General features: G+C 41.5%; 1 protein-coding gene across 4 annotated transcripts in view; it reads left to right on the forward strand.

The window, feature by feature from the left end:
• Nucleotides 1-3971: 3971 nt before the first annotated feature.
• The window catches only part of RTTN (rotatin), a 109605-nt gene continuing 90635 nt past the window's right edge, over nt 3972-22941 (forward strand). For all 4 annotated transcript variants that reach the window (XM_042463499.1, XM_042463501.1, XM_042463500.1 and 1 more), the window contains exons 1-10: nt 3972-4102; nt 11397-11584; nt 13687-13885; nt 14212-14298; nt 15124-15214; nt 15760-15874; nt 17249-17399; nt 19582-19747; nt 20551-20732; nt 22377-22492. In XM_042463499.1, coding sequence (XP_042319433.1) covers nt 4027-4102; nt 11397-11584; nt 13687-13885; nt 14212-14298; nt 15124-15214; nt 15760-15874; nt 17249-17399; nt 19582-19747; nt 20551-20732; nt 22377-22492 — 1371 coding nt within the window. In that variant the 5' untranslated portion in view covers nt 3972-4026. The remainder of the gene's footprint in view (nt 4103-11396; nt 11585-13686; nt 13886-14211; nt 14299-15123; nt 15215-15759; nt 15875-17248; nt 17400-19581; nt 19748-20550; nt 20733-22376; nt 22493-22941) is intronic.

A 22941-nucleotide genomic window follows, 5' to 3' on the forward strand; every position in this document is an offset into this window, starting at 1 on the left:
GTCCCTGGAGTCCTGCAAGAGGCCTGCGGCGGCGGCAGGAGGTCTCTGAGAGGCCCGCTGCTGTCCCTGGAGTCCTCCAAGAGGCCTCTGGCGACGGCAGGGGGTCTCTTAGGGGCCCACTGCCGTCCCTGGAGTCCTCCAGTGCTGGCGGCTCCCACCGGCTTTTTTGCCAGCCTCTGACGGGGGCCTGGGGCCCTGTTAGGGGCCGGCAAAGAGGAGGAGTCCTCCAGCGCTGGTGGCCCCCACCCGCTTTTCTGCCGGCCTCTGACGGGGCCTGGGGCCCCGTCAGGGGCCGGCAAAGATGGGGAGGCCTGGCTCTTGGAGGGTGGAAGCTCCGCCCCCAGCACGTGGCCCCACCCCTCGAGGGTGGAAGCTCCGCCCCCGGCCCCCCAGTCGCCTGAGGGAAAGCAACCCGGCCCCCAGCTCAAAAAGGTTGCCTACCCCTGTGTTAAGGTATCAGAAGGTGCTGCTACATTCCTATACAACTGCATTCTTCTTTGCTCTCTCGGGTCTGGTGTGCAAGATAATACCAGACCACAATGTTGTTTCAGTTCAGTAACCCACTTCCTGTGGATGAGGAACAGTTACGTCTAGCAAGAAACAAATGCCGCACTCTGTTGTGCATTCAGACCTATATGATGAACACTGGAGAGGCAATTGAACAGCTCTTCTAGTTCCTTTTTTATTTTTTGTCTTCTCAATTATTTGCTATACAGAGGAGACAATTAGGGAAATTATTATTATTATATTATTATTATTATTATGCTTAATTTATATAGTGCTGTAGATTTGCACAGCGCTGTACATACAAACAATAAAATAGATAAGGATAAATCTGCCCATGGCGTGCCATCTAAGAAATAATAGCTTAATACATATAAATAATGTCTATTTGGTGGCACAATTAAAGCAAACAGTGAAATGCTAAGACTAGTCAGTTTGTTCTTACCCAGTTTAGTATATAAAGCACTATCTACAGATTGTATTGAAGGGGGAAATCTATCATTTTTGTCAATCAAGCTTTTTATTTTGTGTCATTTACCAAAAACCACTTTATTCCTCAAAAACAGTAATCAGAAAACAAGATATAAATATAAACAAGATATAAATCATATTTCACTGATATAGGTTGCTACATCCTCTATATGTCTTAGGATTTGTAAGGAAATGTGTATTTCATCATGACTCTGGAGACCAGGGCTTGAATCCCTACTCAGAGATGGAAACCCACTGGGTGACCCTGGACATGTCACAGTCTCTCAGCCTCAGAGGAAGGCAAAGACAGCCCCCTCTAAACAAATCTTGCCAAGAAAACCTAGGAACAGGTTAGCCTTAGGGTCACCATCAGTCCAAAATGCCTTGAAGGCACACAACACCAATCAGGTTAAATCCTGCTCCTCAGCTGTAGCTATAGAATCAGTAAGCTGCTTCCTTTGCCCTGGAGTTCCTTTAATCTTGCAGGTCTAAGTACCTACGGACCTGTGCAATTTTTATTTAATGTTAGTTAAATTATTTATTCTCTCTTCATTTTTACTATCTTGAATACACAAGAGGGTGCTGCAGAGCTGGATTCACTAGCAAAATAGCATTATTATTTCTGGTACAGTGAAGGCCAATTTCCCTATATGCAATGGCACAAATTATATAATATGACTCACACAATACAAACTAATATATTCATTCTATCATATCAAAGAAATGTGCGCTGTGGGAAGCAGGTAGTATGCAGTGAAAGGCAGATACAAAGATTAGAACTTTTCCATCCGGGTAACTGTCCATCATCACATCACTTTAGCTTTCATGCCAGAAGAGTATCTTCCTATGACATCCAATGAATGGCCGACAATTTCTGTTGCATATACTTCCCCCTGGTAATAAAAGCAATAAAGCAATTTAAAAAACCTAATTACATCATTCTTTGTGGCATCCCTACACAGTTGTTTCCCAGTGATAAATGTTCAGTTACCGTAATCACATGCCCAGAGAAAGTTCCTGCATAATTTTCCATGTACGGTATATTCTGCCCTCACACATAAACACCACATATGAGCTCTGTCCACTCGTTGTCATTTGTATGACACATGCTTGTAAACATGGCTTCAATGCTCTCACTTAGCTCTTTCCTGCAGTAAGAATAACTAAAGTATAGAATCAGAAACTAGCAGCAACAGATTACCCAAACTGACTCAATAATTTGATGTTGGTCAACAAACCAAGAGTCCCAGTTGGGACTTAATAATTTCCTTCTTCTTTGTAAGTTTGTGATTACTATAGCAATTCCCACTAACAGGAGGTCAATAGACCAGTATGTACCTTTATACAGCTTGTGAATGATTCCCCAAAACTACAGTACAGTGGTGCCTCGGGATACGAAATGATCGGGTTACGAAATTTCCGGGATACGAAAAAGTTGGATTGGCAAAAACTGTTTCGGGTTACGAAATATTTTTCGGGTTACGAAATTCATTTCGGCGCGAAATTCAAATGCTGCAAAGTGCAGCTATAGGCTTTCCAGTGCTAACGGAAAAGTGTTTCGGGTTACGAAATTTTCGGGTTACGAAAGGAATGGCGGAACGAATTAATTTCGTAACCCGAGGCACCACTGTATAGCATATGTTATGTCCTAGCTCCTCTCTTGCCAACATTGGTAGGCTAAGTGGGATATAGTACCATCTTTAGTTTTTTGTGGGTTTTTTGGGCTATGTGGCCATGTTCCAGAAGAGTTTCTTCCTGATGTTTCGCCAGCATCTGTGGCTGGCATCTTCAGAGAATGCTTTGCCTGGAAAAAGTTGGATGTATATATACTGTGTGAGCCTGGGAATGCAGGAGTGATTTGCATGTATATTGCTCTGTGTTGATGGCCGACCTCAGGCTGGGAGGCTAATGCAAAAGAGGATTAGTGTCTGCTAATTGGTGGTCATTATCTGCTGGGAAAGCCCCTGCCTCTGAATGGTTTCCCATTTGCATTTGCCGAGTCCTTATTTTGCTATTCCTCAGGACTGGTAGCCAAACCTTGTTTACTTTAAGGGATTCCTCTTTCCTGTTGAAATTGTCCAGGTGTTTGTGGATTTCAGTGGCTTCCCTGTGCATCCTGACATGGTAGTGATTGGCAGGGTCCAGAATTTCAGTGTTTTCAAACAGTATTTTATGCCCAGGATGGTTTGTGGCATGTTCTGCTACTGCTGATTTTTCAGGCTGGCCCAGTCTGCAGTGTCTCTCGTGTTCCTTGATTCGGATGCCGGCCATAAAAGCCTTGGACTTCACACAGTACCATCTACTTACAACTTTGACAAAGGTCACTGGAACGTATGCCAAATGTTTTTAAAGCCACACTGCTTTTAATGCTTTAGTGATTTATTTTCTTTCTAAATGTTTATATGCCGTTGCAGGTGATCCAGTATTCTTGTGAACGCCTTTTAAGCAAAGTGGCATTGGGTCTTGGCAGTTGAAGTGTTATGAAACTGGATTACTGCTGCTGTGCGGATGCAGCCATAGGTTGTTCAAAACACACTGCGGAAATAGTCCAGTTTGAGACCGCTTTAACTGCCCAGGCTCAGTGCCAGGGAATCCTGGGAATAATAATAATAATTTCTATCCCGCCTCTCTAATAAGATTGAGGTGGTTTACATCAAAATAGTTTCCTTTTGTGAACCATTTAGCCTTCTCTGTCAAGAGAGCTCTTATGTCAGAATAAACTACAGTTCCCAGGATTCCCTAGCATTGGAACCTGGGCAGTTAAAGCGGTCTTGAACTGGATTATTACTGCAGTGTGTCCTAAAGTCTAGGAAAGAGAGAGGACGTGCTTTTCACTTGAGAGTGAAGAAATCCCCTCTCGACTCTCTCTGCTCTTCTCCCTCCCCCTCCCACCGGGCAATAACCCCAGCATTGCGAGAACGATGCCAAATCTCACCGCCTCTTGCGGGATTGAACGTGGAGACTACACTTCCCAGCATCCCTTTCGCGCTGGTGACGTCACCTCCCGCGCTCTCCTTACGCCTTCGCGGGCGCTCTAGGCGCGGCGGTTGAATGTGGGTCGGAGCGGAGATGGCCGGCTCTGCTGCCTCTCCGGAGCTCTCCCTGGCGCCCCTGATCCGGAAACTCCGTAAGTGGGTTCGTCCTGCCCTTCTTCAGCAGCAGCCTTTGAAGGAAAGGCAAGGGCATTCCCTTTCTAGCACAGTGCTCCCCAAACTGTGCTCTTTAAGGGAAGTTTGGACTTCATCTCCCAGAATCCCAGGCTGTTGGCCAACATGGCTGAGGCTTCTGGGAGCTGAAGTACAAAAGCCCTTCAAGGGGCACAGTTTGGGAACTAGCAGCAGAGCCAGCAAGCAACTCTGCAACAGTGCAAATATTGTCTGTTGTTGTTATTGTTGATATTGTTATTCGTTCTTGTTCTTGTTGTAGCCTTCAAGTTGCTTCCAGCTTACGGTGACCCTAATAGCAAACCGTAGATCGTGGGGTTTTCTTGGCAAGGTTTTTTGAGAGGAGGTTTGGCCATTGCCTTCCCCTCTGGAGGCTGAGAGAGTGTGACTTACACAAAGGTTTTCATGGACGAGCAGGGATTCGAACCAGGGTCCCCAGAGTCACACTTCAGTGCTCAAACCATTATGCTCACTACTCAGGTCCAAAACACACTGCAGGAATAATCCAGTTTGAGACCGGTTTAACTGCCCTGGCTCAGTGCTAGGGAATTCAGGGAACTGTAGTTTTGTGAGATTTGGCCTTTTCTGTCACAGAACACTGGTGCCACAAATGAACTACAATTCCCAGAATTCCCTAGCACTGAGCCAGGGCAGTTAAAGCGGTCTCAAAGTGGATTATTCCTGCAGTGTGTTTTGGACCTGAGTCTTGTCTGCTCAGAGATAATCTGTGTGCAGGCTGAGTCTCCCTCCCCATTTGTCTGAAAGGCCTGGGTCCAGAAGTGTTTGCGGTTTCAGATTTGTCTGGGTTTTGGAATACAGTATCTGCATTTGCACAGAGATATGTAATGGGGTGAGAGACCCATGGCGACCCTGTGGAGGAGACATCTCCAAGACCCCTTGTCCTCCACTGTCCTGCTTAGTTCCTGAAAATTCATACCTCTGACCTCCTTAATAGAGTCCATCCATCTAGCATCTGGTGTGTGTGTGTGTGTGTGTGTGTGTGTGTGTGTATATATATATATAATCACAGAATCATAGAATCACAGAGTTGGAAGAGACCACAAGGGCCATTCAGTCCAACCCCTGCCATGCAGGAAATCTCAATCAAAGCATCCCTGGCAGATGGCCATCCAACCTCTGCTTAAAGACCTCAAAGGAAGGAGACTCCACTACACTCCGAGGGAATTTGTTCCACTGTCAAACAGCCTTTACTGTCAGGAAGTTCTTCCTAATGTTGAGATGGAATCTCTTTTCCTGTAGCTTGCATCCATTGTTCCAGGTCCTGTTCTCTGGAGCGGCAGAAAACAAGCTTGCTCCTTCCTCAATGTGACATCCTTTCAAATATTTAAACAGGGCTATCATATCACCTCTTAACCTTCTTTTCTCCAGGCTAAACATCCCCAGCTCCCTAAGGTGTTCCTCATAGGGCATGGTTTCCAGGCCCTTTACCATTTTAGTCGCTCTCTGTATACACACACACGTGTGTGTGTGTATATATTTGTGTGTCTTTTCTAGTGACTTGTGCTTCTCATGATGTGGCCAGAGTACAACATCCTCAGTTTAGTCATCTTGGCTTCCAGAGAGAGTTCAGGCTCAATGTGTTCAAGGAACCATTTGTTTGTCTTTCTGGCTGCCCACAGTACTCTCAGCAGTCTTCTTCAGCACCACATCTCAAATGAATTAATTTTCTTCCTATCTGCTTTTTTCATTGTCCATCTCTCACATCCGTACATGGAGACGAGGAATGCAGTGGCTTGGACAGTTCTAACTTTAGTGCTCAGTTGTACATCTTTACACTTTGCTATCTTCTCTAGTTCTTTCATGGCTGCCCTTCCCATTCCTGGTCTACTTATTTCTTGACTGCAGTCTCTGTACAGGAACACTTTGAATATTTTGATTTTCTTGTTACCTAGGTTGAACTCTTGATGGGACCCAAGTCTAAACATGAAATGAATTTATCTTTATTTTTTTGTGGGTTTTTCGGGCTATGTGGCCATGTTCTAGAAGAAATTCTTCCTTCTAGAACATGGCCACATAGCCCGAAAAACCCACAAAAAACTATGGATGCCAGCCATGAAAGCCTTTGGCTTCACAATTTATCTTTCTTACACACTTTATACACATAGCTTGTACATAATATTTTTAAAAAGTTTGGGGTATGAAACAAAATATGTATACACTGAATCCGCAGAGGGCAAAGGTGCCCAGTTTTGGATTTCAGAATCACAGATGAGAGGGATTCAACCTGTTTGGGGCAGCAGCTTAAATGGTGCAAGCCCATGCTTAGAGTTAAACTTGCTTCCAGGTAAACATATATTAGAATTGCAGCCTTACAGTCTCATCTACATTTTCTAATGAGTAGATCATATTAATGGGTGGGGATGATATCTGTACATTATATATAGGATTAGGCTGCATATTCACCACCCCCCTTCTCACTATTCACCTTTTTGGCTCTGACAAGTTGCAGAGATGGTGAAATCTCTGGTAAAATGTGCTAATGTGACAACTTTGTAAACAGTGTTCTTGTTGTTGTTTAAATAGAGGAGGGACAAGGGACAATCTTAAGTCCTGGTATTTGGGTAAAAATGAGGTATGGATAAAGTAGTAGTAGTAATTCATCATTATTACCATCATCCTGTAACCATTTTTTTTGTCTGATTTCTAGGAATTTTGACATCTGATGTGGCTCTTGTTGACTTGAGCAATGAGTGATTCTGTATCAAATTAGTTTTTGGTTTCTAAACTATATTAAATGAGGTTTTAGTCAGGTCTCTTGGCAAAAGCCTGTCTGACTTGGGAGACCCTTCCAGTAGCAATAGTACTGTCAGCACAGTCTCTTGCTTCACAGAAACCACACAATCCCGCCCCCATAGAAAGGTAGTGCCAATGGGTGAGTGCCATACTATCTGACAATACTTCACTGACTGTTAGATTCTTGGATGCACTCTTAAGTCATTTGATAGGCTCAAACTCCATATGATAACAACTTGGTTAGATCATGAAACCAATGATAATAGTAACAAACTGTTTTTTATATTCTTAGGGGAGCTATTTTCTTCTTGGATGATATTTGCTCTCGGGGGACTAGTAAATTAGTTTGTTTTGTTTCGTTTTCATTTGTGTTATGAGGTTGTTTGGTTATCCCCAGGGTATTTCTGTGTTGGTTCAAATTACTGTTGTCTTCCTTGTGTGTGTGCTTTCGAGTTGCCTCTCGACACATGACAGCCCCCTGAATTTCATAAAGTTTTTTGGGGGAAGGAATACTCAATTGTTATTTTGCCAGGTCCTTCCTCTGCAACAGAGCCTTCAGCACCAGCTATTCTTTGACAGTCTCCCATCCAGTTGCTAACCAGGGCAGATCTTTCCAAGATCAGATGGGATCTGGTGCCTTTAGGGTACTGAGATAGATAGCTCTGTTTAAAGTAGTTTGTTGGATGTTTTGATTAGTCAGAGCCAGGTTTCTCAGTGATGTACATTGTGAGCAAAAACAGTGTAAAATGAAACTAGAAAGCAAGTTCCTTTAGTGGAAGCTCTTGTTTATTGAATTCTGTTAGAAAACAGTAATGCTGTGTCTGCTCAGTCATAAAAAGTACTATTCAGTTCAAAATGCTTTCTATAAACTCTGCTTAGCTTTACACATTTACCTATAGCAGTAGCATCTCGTAGCTCTATGAAAGAGATCCTGGCTAATAACAAACCAGTATGGTGTGAATTTAAATCTGTATAATGGGCTTTGTCAATCTCTACTAACATTTTGAAAGCAGAATTAAATGTAGGGATTCACTTTATTCATTTGACATTTTCACTTCTAGCCACTGAGACAATATAACACATATTTTGGGTTGAAACTAAACATATCCTCAGAGTCACTCTGTTTTTTTTGTTAAGTCTATAGATGGGATTTTAATTTTCTGCATTCAACTGTGGAACCTGTTTGATATAGCAGTTCCATCATTGCATTGGCATTATTTTCACCTCATGTATAGAAAAAAAATCCCCTTTTGGACTATAACTGCCAGAATCCAGCATGGTCAGCTGCTATGTTGACTGATAGATTCTGAGAGCTGTAGCATTTCCAAATACTGCCTTCAAACTCTGTATGTGCCTTACCAATGTTGTACTATTTTCTATGGTTTATATGGTTATGCTCAGTTGTAGAATGAAGGGGGCTAAAAACATGGAGTTTGGATCCAGATGACCAGGCTTAAAATAGACCCATTGAAGTCAATGGGAGAAATTAATTGTGATTAACTGAAGTCCTTTTGATTTCAGTGCAGTCCTACATGTGATTATTCTAAGTTCCACTGGAATTGTTAATGCCTGGTAACTGGGTACAGGGTTGCATATACAGTGGACCCTTGTTATACGCTGGGATTTGGTTCTGAGATCCCCCATGGATAGGGTTGCCATAAGCCGGCTGCTGGCGGGACAATCCTGCTTTTTCGCCACTAGGCGGCGTCCCTGCACGGTTTCGTCATTGACCCATGTTTTTCCTGGGTCAAGGAGGTTGCCGCTGCAGTGGCAGCGGTGGCGGCTGCCATCGCGCACGGCCGCTCCTGCTGAGGCCGTCACGCGCAGCCGCCTCTGGGGCCACCACCCCCAATGCAGCCTTTGCCAGCTGCCAGCGCTTTTCCTTGCCCTGCTGCGTGCCCTTTCAGGGCCACACGCAGGGCTAAGCAGGAGGAGCTCCTCTTCCTGAGGGCAGGCTGGCAGAGCAAGGGTTGAACAGCCCGCCCCTGCTGCAGGCCAGAGCCTGTGAGTGCTGGCAGGGGGCGGGGCTGTTCCAGCCCCAGTCTGCCCCCATTGGCCAGCCAGCCTCAGGAGGAGGAGCTCCTCCTCTGTTTGGTCCCCACGTGGACCGGTCCCAGCAAGGCAGCAGAGGGGAGAGGGCCATTTCCTTTGGCACTGAGGTGAGGATGATGATGAGGAGGAGGAGGAGGAGGAGGAGGATGTGCGTGGCCCTTGTATATTTTTCTAATATTTATTTGGACCCTGTGTATTTTTCCTAAGTCTATTTTTTGTGTATTTTTTCTGCTTTTAATGCTAACAAGTTTGCTTTCTTTTAACATTGTTAGTGATGATGGTGGTGGTGGTGGTGGTGATATTGATATCAGTCAGCTTCATAGGTCTGTGCCCATTGTTTTTGAAGCCGAGACAGTGTGACTTTCCAAAGTGCCTTTTCTGTATGTTTTTTCTCCTTTTAATGCTGATTATGATGAAACCTCTGAGGCATGGCCAATGTAATTTGCTCTGATTTTTACATACTCATGCGCAGTGAAGAAAAACCAAAGTACCTTGACCAAGTACACACTTCTGAGAAGTATAGTTGGTGCAAGACACCAGGGAGTTGGACTGGATGGCCCTTGCGTTCTCTTCCAACTCTATGATTCTATGATTCTATGAAACCGAGGGCAAATCCACTTTTTGTTTAACCACCTTGACATGTTCGATATGCATAGCCATGTTAACCCATGTTCAGTGTTAAACCCAAAGGGTTTGGTTATGGAATAAGCCTCTGAAATATGCAAGAGGCCATGTTAAGTAAAGCCATGTGAAATGCCCAAATGTGCTGTCGTGTGTTTTGGAATGAGGAGGGGGGTGGTTTGGCCAGAAAGGGAAGTACATTTCTGCCATCTGTCTAGGAATAATGCCAAAATGTCCTCCATTTTGAGCATGCCTAAGAAACATGCATTTATATTAACATATTTTAAAAATAATCAAATTTTTTCGTGTGTCCTCCATTGTTTAAAAATATGCCCTACATTTGAAAATGTTGCCCTACATTTGTCCCGGTTTGGAGGTCCTGACTTATGGCAACCCTACCCGTGGATAACAAAATCCGTGGATGCTCAAATCCCATTAAATAGCAAAAGGGTGTCCCTTATATAAAATGGAAAATCAAGGTTTGATCTTTGAAATTTATACTTTTAAAAAACTTTTTCAAACTGTGGATGCTTGAATCCTTGTATAAAAAATCCATGTATACGAAGGCCATCTCTCTCTCTCTCTGTGTGTGTGTGTGTGTGTGTGTGTGTGTGTGTGAGAGAGAGAGAGGGGGGGGGCAGTGTGTTGTAGTGATTTCAGCACTGAAATACAATCCTGGAGACCAGGGTCTGAATCCCAGCTTGGCTATGGAAACCCACTGGGTGACCTTGGGCAAGTCACACTCTCAACCTCAGAGTATGTCAATGGCAAATCCCCTGTCATCTTAGGGTTGACATAAGTTGGAAACAACTTGAAGGGACACAACAATACCCATCCACACTCACACATATGCATATGTAAATTATATTTGGTGCCTTCCACTTTGATCTCACTTAGGTTGCTGTATATATGCAGGTATATGCTGGAACCAATGCATCCGAAGTACAATATAACTACAGGGTTCTCTTGTCAATCAAAAGGCTGATCAGGGAATAGGGACTCAGCCTCAACTTGAAATTTCAGGTTCATAGCTTGGGTGTACTCAGAACTCATCCATGAGTGTGTTTGCACACTTTAGACTTGTGCGCCAGCTGGAGATGTCAGATCTGGCCACATTAACAGTTGCCTCAATTACATCCTGTGTGGATTATGTATAAGGTATAGCCTTTTGATACAATCTGGAAATTCAGCAGCTCCAAAATGCTGCAGGTAGACTACTGAGCAGGACTGGTGTGGCGACCATGTAACTTCCTTGTAGAAACAGTTTCACTGGCTTCTGGTCTGTTTCTGGACCAGAACACAATTCACATTCACAACTCTAAGTGCTAGTTATGACCTCTGAAATCCTCCAGAGTTTAGTTCCTGACTAATCACCCATACATGCTCATATTAGTCTGCCTGAGTCTTATGCTTTTCGAGGAGGGCTTTCTCTCCATTCAGCACACTCACAAGTTTATTTGGCAAAGACAAGGGAGATGAAGACTCACAGTTGGCCCCCTCTCTGCTCTCTTTCCACTGGCAGGAAAATACCTTTTTATTTCAACAGGCCTTCTGTTTTTAACAGGTTGGGGCAGAAGGATGTTCAGTGGGTTTGCTGTATCACTTTTTGTCTGTTGAATGTATTTTAACTGTTTTAAATGCATATTTTAATTGGATTGTTTGTTATTTTTAAATTACTGCATATAGTTATCTGTTGTTTTAACTATTTTATTTTAACTTATACATAAGCCATTTTGGGTGAAAGGTGGGATATTAAAAAAATAACTAAATAAAATGTGATTTTTTTCTCTTCTGAAATATCTTCCTTTTTGTTCTCTCTTTTTTGAACAGGTCATCAGCTGGCTGAGATTCGAGAACGAGCTCTTAAGAACATTTTGTGTAAAATAGACCACTGCTTGGTTGCATATGCTGATCTGGTACAAGAAAAATTGCTATTTCTCAATCTTTTAGAGTGGTTCAACTTTCCTGTAGTGCCAATGAAAGAAGAAGTCTTAAATTTAATAAGCAACTTGGTAAAGGTAGGACTTCTTGTACTGTTTGCTCCTATGTGGCATTTATTAACAGAAACAGTCTTAATTAGCAGACTCACAGCCTGGGTGTTCTCCAGAACTCAACTCTGAGCCTGGATACCCAGTTTTCAGCAGTGGCCAGGAGTACATTCACACAGATAAAAGTAGTGTGTCCGTTGTCCCCATTTCTTGAAATGTCAGATCTGGTTATGGTGACACATGCCTTGATTACATCCTGTTTGGACTACTGTAACACACTGTATATGGGGCTGCCTTTGGAAATTGTCTGGAAACTTCAGTGGGTTCAAAATGCCACAGCTAGAATGTTGACCGGGCTCAGTTATGGACAGCATATACCTCTCTTGTTGAAACAGCTTCACTGATTACGGGTTCGTTTCCGAGGACAATTCAAAGTGCTGGTCATGACCCATAAAGCCCTATATGGCTTATGTCCAGACTATTTGAGAGACTGTATCTCTTTGTATGAACCTGCTAGAGCCCTAAGATCTTCAAGAGAAGATTTTCTCATGGTTCCACCAGCATCACAGGCTCACTTGGTGAGGTCACTAGAAAATCTTCTTGTTAAGTTAATTTCATACTGTTTTAACTACATTGGGCCTTGCTTTATCCGTTCCAGACCCCCCCCCCCAATGTAAAGCAAATAACGCGTAAGCTTGAGCCCCATTATAACCAATGGGGCTTATGCTCGCCACACAGCCACACGCACCATTCATGAGCCCCATTGAATATAATGGGGCTCGTGCTTGCCATGCGGCAGTGCGTGTGCACAGGGCATACACGCATTTCCCAGGCAGCTTCAGCGTATGCTGAAAGCCGACTATAAGAAGCCCGCGTATGGCGTGGGCTCACTGTATATGATTTTAATGGTTTTTAAAAAATTTATTGTAGAGTTTTTAAAAAGTTTTTATCTTGTGATCCACCTATGGTCCTTTTCTGGGAGGAAGGTGGAATAGAAATAAATATATAAATGTTCACAGTGAGGAAAAACTGACTTTTGGAAAGATGGCTTTTAATTTACTGTATATACTCAACTGTAAGTCGACCTCATGCATAAGTCGAGGGCAGGTTTTGGGGCCAAAATTAGGATTTTGATATGACCAATGGATAAGTTGAGGATAAAACTTTGGGGCATGTAACAAAGGAGCTAAAGGATGAAGCAAAGGGAAACAATAACAAAGAATTTACAAAATCCCAGCAGGCATAATTGTTTGTGCTCACACTAATGGTTGAATGTATGAGATAGAAGGGGGCAATGCTTCTAGGACAGATTACCTTTTTTGTCTTTCACCAGGGGATTGTGCCTTTTTTAAAATAAGAATTAAAGTACACTACAGTCACCCCTCCGTTTTCATGGGGGATCTGTTCTGGACCCCCGGTGAAAACAAAAATCTGCCAATATTCAAACCCTATTGGCTTGAATGGCAGTGCATACCTCATTTGAAGTCCCTCTGTTTGCCCCTCGTGAGTAAGCGAGGGATGCGGATTCAAAGTCCGCACAAACAGAGGGACAACTGTACTTATACTGACCTGTGGATAAGTTGATTCAGTTTTTGGGGGCTCAAATTTGTGACTAAAATTTCTAGATTTATACATGACTATACAGTCAGCCCTTCTTATACACGGATTTTTTATACACGGATTCAAGCATACACGGTTTCAAAATGTCCCAAAAAAGTATAAATTTACCTTGATGTTCCATTTTTTATTAGGGACACCATTTTGCTATGTCATTATATTTAATGGGACTTGAGCATCCACGGATTTTGTTATACACGGGGGATCTTGGAACCAAACTCCAGCGTATAACAAGGGTCCACTGTATACAGTAATGCTCCAGAGCCAGCATGGTGTAGTGGTTGGAGCATTGGACTATGACTCTGGATATCGGGTTTCAATTCACTACTAGGCCATGGACACCTACTGGGTGGCCTTGGGTGAGTCACACACTCTCAGGCCTGGAAACCCCCATGATAGGTTTGCCATAGAGTTGCCATAAGTTGGAACATAACGACAACAAAATTTCTTTCCTCTTAAAAGCCCAGAAACATTTCTCACTTATTATTAACCTGGTATTGTCTCTCTAATTTTAGCACCCATTGGCTGTGGAGCAGTTCGTTGGGATTGGGGGAGTGGAGTTTTTCTCCCAACTGCGTCCAAATGTGGACCCAAATCTACAGGATGTGATTGATAGGATTCTGGATGGGCTGTTTGTGCTACCTTCAGAAATGTCTTCTGATTATCATGCAGTGCCACATCAAGCCCAGCCCTGCTCAACATTGGGTAATCCAAGTGAGTTACACCTTTGCTTTTGATATGTTTATTAGTGAAGTGCAAATCTTGCAGCAAAGACTGTGAGTTTACTCAGGCCGGTTATTGACTCTTGCTAAGGGCATTCATATTTGTTACTGTCTGTTCCTTAAGTAATTTCTGAAGAATGATGTGTCACTTTAGGAACACACGTCTTCAAAAATGAATGAGGCAAGGGCTACATGTCAAAAGACACTCCCCCTCCAACCGCCCCCCCACTGCATTGTAATAAAATAGTTTAGACTGTATTAGGACGAACTGTATAACACAGGAAATGCTGTTTCTTATTATGGTTCTATATCCTTAAGTTTTGTCTCAAGATGCTCATGTTGGATACTTCGAACAAAGGAAAAGTCATCTACAAGAGACAGAAGTCCCACCAAAGCAACAAAGTGGTAGGTAATTGTAATGCTTGACAAGATACGTTCGAATCTGTAGGTCTATGTTCTCCTTTGACCTTTTTATGCCACTATCCCTGCCTTAGCCCTTTTTACCCCTTCTACTGTCAGAGCTCTGACATCAGGGAGGAAGATAATGAAGAACTTTTGGTAGGGTCTGGGAAGAGGGTTTGAAGTCACAGTACTCTATCCAGCCTCAGTGGAAGATTCAATATATCTTATGACTGTTGGCACACCCTCCTATGAACCATAGGATTGCAGTGTAAAGAGCTGGATGTACTTAGTTGCAGGGGGAGGGGGTTGTATCTTATTCCTACTCTTTTCTAAATGTCCAGGATTGAACGTCTGCTCAAAGGCAGAGCAAAATACAATAAAGTTTTCCATTTTGCAAAATCTGTTTTGTTGAGACATAGGCCTGTTACAGACAGCCAAAATAAAGCTGCTTTGAGTCACAGTGGAGGTATGGTGTTTCAATTATGCATGCATCCTAAGAGTCCAGAAATCGCACCAAAGCCACGCTCCAGCCTGGAGCATGGCTTTGGTGTGACTTCTGGACTCTTAGGATGCATGCATCATTGAAACACCATACCTCCACTGTGACTCAAAGCAGCTTTATTTTGGCTGTCTGTAACAGGCCACAGTCTTTAACATTAGAACTTCAGAGAATTTATCATTTATGATAGTAGAAATTACTTAATACCAGATCAGATTTATCTGTCATGAAAGCATTATCAGTTTACACTGTAAGAACAATGAATGCATGTTTGTTTTCTCTTTGTTTGGTGTCATGGTGCATACAAAAGATACTTTTCTTTCCCCTAGTCAAACACGGAGTGAAATGTCTGAAGTTTTCTACATTCCCTTGGTTATCTCTGACCACAACAGATAGACATGTTCTTTCATCAAGTGAAAGGTACATTACATTAATGGTATTTTATGCAAACAGTGTTTGAGATCCTTTGTAGCTTTGGTGGAGCAAAAAATCTCATCAGTGTAATGTGGGATCAGAGAGAGCATAGCCTGTAGAAGGAGAAATGGTTGCAAAGCTGGCCTGATGTGGTCTTGACTTGTGGGTGGAGCAGGTATCCAATTGGCATGTTATACCACCCAGCCTCTCTGTTGCATGGGCCAGCGCTGGGACCTACTTGTGCAAGGAGCTAATGGATCACTCATTGAGTATGTTTGGAGTTGTAAAAATACATTGCTACCACTCGATCCAGGCCACTACAATTTTCCTTGTGAATGACTGTCCCATCAATGATTCGTGTGGGCGGAATGAAATAAATTGCAATTACATAGACCAATAATGACAGAAACTCTAGGAGCCTTCCTAGGAGTGTTGTTTTGTGATGTGATATCAATAGGTGGGCTAAAACAAATCAATTTTAACATAGTAGCTGACATAGGTTTCTTTTAAAAGGTAGTTCCAAATACATTTATTTAAATGTGTGTTTTCAGTTCATTGAGAAGTAAGAGTCACAGATTAATTTGGAATACCTGTGAGCTGTTACAAGATGTTATCATGCAAGACTTTCCTGCTGAGATCTTTCTTCAGAGACCTAAGATTGTACAGGTTAGGAATACTTTTAACTAAAATATTTCATTGCCAAGGAGTAAACGTATTTTAAAAAAACATTATGTAATTCTAATGCCATAGGGAAGCAACCCATTTTTCTTTGTGGAGTGGGTTCGAAAAAACAAGAACAGACTTGGGGAAAATTGAAATACAGTATATGCAATACATATTTTTATAACAAATTTAAACTTACTTTACTGTTTTAGTAATGTAAAATGCATTATTCATAACTTAGGCATGAAACATACCAAATTGTGCCTTCAAGCTGCCTGTTGCTTAGGGTGACCCCATGAATTTCACAGGGTTTTCTGAGGCAAGGAATACTCAGATGTAGTTTTGCCAGTTCCTTCTTCTGAAACATAGCCTACAACACCTGCTATGCATTGGTGGTCTCCCATTTGAGTACTAACCACAGTTGACCTTGGTTATACAGAAGTCTTAATTTTGTACAAACAAATGTGACTATAAGCTATGCCAGGGGTAGGCAACCTTTTTGAGCCGGGGGCCGGGTTGCTGTCCCTCAGGACAAACCTGGGGGGCCGAAGCCAAAAAAATAAATAAATAATTTAAAAAATAAATAAATATATAATAAACCAGGACAAATGTGGACAAAAATTTTCAAATGGAAGACACTTTTTAAAAAAAATGGAGGAAACGCAAAAAATTTGCTGATTTTTTCAAAAAATTTAATATAAATGCATGTTTCTGAGGCTTCTAGACAATTGCCCCCCAAAGGCCCCAGCGCAATGCGGCAGGACTGGGCTGGGGCCACCAAGGCCTTGCCGGGCCGCATCCGGCCCGCGGGCCGCAGGTTGCCTACCCCTGAGCTATGCTAAAGACAGAGCTACAAACTGCTATCCTTCCACACCAAATGTATCTTAATTTTTACCATCTGAGGAAGAAAGAAAAATGAAACAGAAAACAGAGATTTTGGAATTAGCATGGTGTAGTAATTTGAGCTTTTTACTATGATTCTCAAGACCAGGGTTTGACTCCCGTACTCTGGCACAGAAACCCATGTGTGATCTCAGGCAAATCACACTTGCTCAGTCTCAGAAGGAGACATAAATATTGAACTCCTTAATGGTGCATTATCACAAACAGTTAAGCCGTTACACCAAATTCAGTTATGTATGTACTCCTGCATTCAGTGCATAAGAAATACAGTAGGTTCTGACGTGCTTTTATTTGTTTTGTATCATACTTGAGACATTTCGCTAGTGCCATAGGAAGTCAAAATGGAAATGGAAGGAGTTCCTATTTGTGTATGTGGATTATCTGATACATAAGCATAGCCATTCCTTAAATCTGTCTCTCTGGTTCTTAACACAGTGTAGATATGGCAATAATACACAGTTTTGCTTACTTCAGAGTCTCCTGTCTCTAACTACACTGGCTCTTGGGAGAGATGGACAATACCGTTTAGCCTTACAGGGTGTCCTATGTCTGGAACAGTTATGTGTCTTCTTAAGAAACAGACTGAACTTCCATAGAGATCCAAGTTTTCTTTCAAGTGATACAGGTTTGTACATAGCTATAATAGAGTAAGCTAACTCTTCATTATACTTTAACCAGACATTTTTTTCAATTTCTGTGGAAGACATATTTATTTGCATGCTCCTTTAACCAAAAAATGTTACGTAACATAAAACAAAGTTTCCAGATAAGTCAGTTACAGTTACAACTCAAAATTTAAGTAAGCTAGGTATCACAGAGGAATAAATATATACAAGATGAAGAAATTAATTGATAATTCACAGCAATGCCTAATAAAAGAGAAAAATAGAGACCAAGGGTGAGAGCTATCTACATATCTCCAAAACTTACACATTTAACCCAAAGCTAAACATTGCTCCAATTATAACACTTGAAGAAACCCTCAGAAATATGATCTCTGAGTACTTTCAACAACACCATTGTACTTGGAGTCAGCCAGGGTCCCATCCTCCCATGTGCCAGCCAGAAGACCAGTGTCTATGTCTTTCAAAAATTACAGGTAGATGGTCTCCGGGGTTCTGTTCTTAAAGCAGAACCACAGCACCTTCTACCTTTATACCTGGAGTCAGTTTGAGTCTCATTCTCTTGAGCCAGGTAGAAATGAACACCATATTTGAGGTCAGGACTAGACTGGCAATGTTTTCCCAGAGGATCTTTTCATCTGCTGTCCCTAGACTATGGGATGACCTATCAGAAAAGATAACAACCGCTGAAAATGCTGATGACATTTAAAACAACCTTAAAGACACATCTTTTCTGGCAAGCCTACCCAATCGATTTTAAAACATGACTTTTTAATTTGTATATTTTAAAGAATGTACTCATATGAGTGTACTTTAATGGTGTTATAATATATTTTAACTGTTTTTAATGCTTTTTTCTTCTTAATGGTGTTTTGTATTTTAATATGCTATACCTCGCCTCAAGCCTTGAGGAGATTAGGGGAAGAAATAAAATATTATTGTTGTTGTTAATCAGGAATGGGCAACTGGGGAAGGTCCAGAGGCCATTTTTATGCCCTGGGACCCTCCAAGGGCTGCATGGACTACTAAAACATAAAACAAAGAATCCAAAGTGGCTGGAAGTCTGCTTCTGGCTCTCAAAAATGTATATTTTTCATGCTAAACAATACAGGGAGACATTGAAATCTATTGAAAAAGTAAATTCATGGACTTGAATGTTTCCAAGAGGAGCAATTTGCCTTCCTTTTTGGCTTGACAAAATAAAATACAATAAAAATTTGCAGATTCTAGAGATGTTGACTATAGAAGATGCAAATGTTGAGAGCCAAAAAATCTTTTAGGGGGACCACTTGCACACCCCTGGCCTACATCTTAAAAGACTCATAGCTAGAGTGTATCCAGATGCCTTCAGCAACAGCAGCGTTTGTAACTGAAGTCGTTCAGATATCTTTCAGGACTTGCAGCTACAGTAATTGCAAAAAAGGAAAAAAGAAACCCTCAAAAGATATGGTGCATTGCTTCCAGAAATAATTTATTTCAAGTTGATTTGTTGTCTGGGAATTAAAGTATTTACACATGAGATGTAATGTAGAATCCTAGTGACTATAAGAAAGAATTTGCCCATGTTGTGTTGAACGCAGTTATAGTGGTATGGCACAAAGATAATTGGTTCTCCTTGCCTAGTACAGTTAGCTGATACAATAGCTTGACAGGTAATGCCTTTCATATGCTCATATAGCTTTTCTCTTTTTTATCAGTGTGATTCTGCTTTTCACAGAAGAAATACATCTCATGGCAAATATTTGATCAAACTTCCCTGCAAAATATATTAAAAGTTGTCTTTTTTGTCAGGTATGGGGCTGCCAGCAGAGTGTACTTCACTTTCCTCTTTGTTTTTGCTGGCTGGAAACACAGTGATGTCTGGGGCATGATTATGCCCCTGCCATCATCTGGATGGAGAGGGTTGAGAAAATTGTCCCACTGCCCCAAACCAGTTCCCCACCCTTGCTTTCTGTATTCCTTAGCACAATTCTACTGTTTTGAGAATTATTATAGTTAACATTTTTAATGTCAAGGACAGGAGATCTGAATTTGCTGATGTGGAATCTGAATTGTCTTCTAATTTGTGGTTTGTTGTGATTGTTTTTTATGCAGCTGAACAAATAGGGGTTTTAACTGACAGTTTTGACATTCATGTGCTTGTGGCACACAGGAATCTTACATATATATTTAACATTATAAAAGGTGCTGTTTCGCAGAATTCTTCTGTGTCATACTGTCAAGATGCCAGAAGACTCTCTCATTCTCAGAATCCATCACCTGGAGGTAGTAGTCCTCGACCATCTGTGATAGGACGTACAGGTCAGCGTCCCAGAGGAGATGGTCAGGATTGGGATGCAGCATCTTCTAGGTGAGAGACCTGGCAGACAAGCTTTTAAAAATTATGGGCCCGAACAGACAGATCAAAATAAAGCTGCTTCGGGTCACTTTGGAGGTATGCTGTTTCAATGATACACACTTCTTAAGAGGCCAGGAGCTGTGTCAAAGCTGTGCTGCAGTCCTTAGGACTGGAGCGCGGCTTTCAGCCTCTTAGGATGCATGTAGCATTTAAACAGCATACCTCCAAAGTGATCCGAAGCAGCTTTATTTTGGCCTATATGTTCAGGCCCTATGTTAGAATTAAAGTTTCCCCAAATTCCAAGTGAATACAGTTAGCGCTCTGTATCCATGGATTTTTATCCACAGATACAACCATCCATGGCTTGAAAATATTTTTTAAAATTATAAATTCCAAAAAGCAAACCTTGATTTTGCCATTGTATATAAGAGACTTGATTATGCACAGATTTTGGTATCCCTGGGCGTATCCTGGCACCAAACCCCAGAAGATACCAAGGTCCCACTGTTTGTTTATATTTCATGTTCAATCTTGCCTTCAGGGCACTCATTTGTGATACTGAAGTTTTAACTGTCTGTCTTCTCTGGCTTATAACTTCTATCTTTAATTTTATTTAGTTTTTGCTTTAGTAATTTTTTTTACATCCAAAAGTTAGAGGTAAATATTTTTTTTATAAATAAATAATGAATGTAAGTTGAATTTTGGGGTATCCAACAGTATGACCTTGAGCTAAGGAATTTGCTAAGCTTGTTGCCTGATGCTTGCAAATAGTAGAGCTATCAATTGTATATTAATGCCATTTTTGCTTTTTGTAGTGGAAGCAGTTCTCATGTTAATGTAAATTCCAGAATATCTGTCCAGTCACCTTTGGATATTGGCCATATTGACCTGCCAGAACTGGAGAGTGAGGACACTTTGGAGTTACAGTTTCTACAGCTTAGTCTTCCTCAGTTCTGTGTAGCTATTTTGGAATATGTTGTGCCTCTTCTAAGAACAGGTGAGATTGTTTTAAAAGGAAGGTTTTGTTTATAAGAGTCCAGATTTTCTATAACTCAGGTTGTTATTCTATTAGAAATATAAAGGCTTTTAAAACTCAAATAGAAATTTTGCAGGTAAACAATATTTTGTAGCTATGCATGAAACAAGGATTCTTATCAGAAGATTTATGAGCATATTCACTTACAGTGAATTTTGGTGCATTCTGTGGACTTTTGTTTGAAATCTGCCACTTTCTTCAAGGAATTCAGGACAGTAAGTATGGCTCTTCCTTTCAGTTCATTTAATTTTTTCAGCAATTTTGAGAGCTAGGGCAGATGGAGAGATAGAGATTAATGGAAAGTCGCTGACTGAGAGTAATTGCTGAATGGAGATTTGAATTGAGGGTAATCATATGCTATTTTTTGCCATCTAACAATTAAGACTGATGGGAGAGGGTTCTGTTGGCAAATCTGGGGCAGAGCTGGTAGGATGCCTGTTGATCTGTCTGCTATCTCCAGAGCTGATAGGATAACTATTGATCTGTCTCAAAGCTTGCCTCCTTGAGACAAAGACTCTTTATCACATTGAATATGTTGAATGACTTGCCAGTGCAGGGTTCTTGGATTTGGCATACAGGAATGTTGGTTTTGACATCCAAATAATAATTTGTGAATGTGACTGTTAAGGCGATTACCACTATCTGTATTTGCTGTATTTTATTTCTTTTTGATTTCATTATTTGTACCCATGAGTTCCTTCTAATTAAGAAAGTGTGGACTATGTCCACAGAAACCTATACCAGGCAAGGGGAACATGTGGCCTTGCAGATACTATAGATCTGCAGTTCTCACCCTCTTTCATCATTGGTTATGTTAGGGCTGATGAAAGCTGCATTCAGACAACTTCTGGCTTTCTCAATACTAGCTGATATCACAATAATTCCTTAGTGTATAAAAGGCATGAGAAATGTGCAGACATCCAGATGTCAAAACTACAACTTGCAGCATCTCTCACCATAGTTTCACTATTATTCATAATGTTTGGGACTGTAGGGAATTGCAGTCCAACAATATCTGGTTGGCCATACAATTCCTACTCCAGTTCTGTAATATTCCACAATTTTTTTTTCTGCAATGGACTATAGCATTAGCAATAGCATTTGAATTTCTATACTGCTTATCAGTGAACTCAGAATTCTCGCGGTTTACAGTCTGTAAACCAATTTACCAACCTACGAAAGGATGGAAGGCTGAGTCAACCTTGGACCCCTTGCAGTACCAGCATTTAACAACTGTGCCACCAGGACTCTCTATCACTGCTACCACTCTGAAACTTGGAAGGGTTCAACGCTCCTCTTTCTATTGCTCTATCTGCACTGCAGAAATAATGCAGTTTGACACTGCATGGGTCAGTGCTATGGAATTCTGGGATTTGTAGTTTTTTGTGGCACCAGAGCTCTTTGACAAACATGGTTAGACGTTTCACAAAACTACAGATCCCAGAATTCCATAGCATTAAACCGTGGCAGTTAAAGTGGTATCAAACTGGTTTATTTATGCAGTGAAGATGAGACCTAAACATCTGTTAATCAAAAATATTACATTCTTATGCTAAATAGCTGGAAGCGTCATTGTTCTAACATCTTTCTCTTGTAAACTCTCAGGCAGTAGGAGAGTGACCATGAAAGTTTTGGAATTGCTCACTGAAGACCTTCTGCTTATTGTTGACGCTGTGTCAGAAGATGTTTGGGAAGACAGCAGTCTCTTTGGATTGGAACTTGTAAGAATATTATAAACGTTGGTTTTCAGCTAACAGTAGTTTACAATCTGTTTTTTGTAGAAATGAGTTAGAAATGTACTGTGTTTATTTTATTTCAGTTTCTAGTCCATTACATACTAAAGTTTCAGGATGGGCAACACAGCTTCTTTTTCTTTTTAAATAAAATCATAGATAATCTAGTCTCACATTTTTATAGATAGATATTTGTAGATGTGATTTTAAAAGGACATTCAATCACTATGCAGTATACCCATAGTGCAACTGGTAGAGTGAAAATGACTATAGTAGTACCTCCATATCCGTGGACTTGCCATCCGCGGATGCCAGCATTCATGAATGGTAAGTCCACATGGCGGAGGAACAGACAGAGGCGGCGGTAGCAGGAAGTGGAAGAGGCAGAGGCAAGGAGAAGGAGGAAGGAAGAGGAGGGAGGGAGGAAGGAAGAGGAG

This window comes from Sceloporus undulatus, chromosome 4, assembly GCF_019175285.1.
Source record: "Sceloporus undulatus isolate JIND9_A2432 ecotype Alabama chromosome 4, SceUnd_v1.1, whole genome shotgun sequence".
In the NCBI taxonomy this organism is placed as follows: domain Eukaryota; kingdom Metazoa; phylum Chordata; class Lepidosauria; order Squamata; family Phrynosomatidae; genus Sceloporus; species Sceloporus undulatus.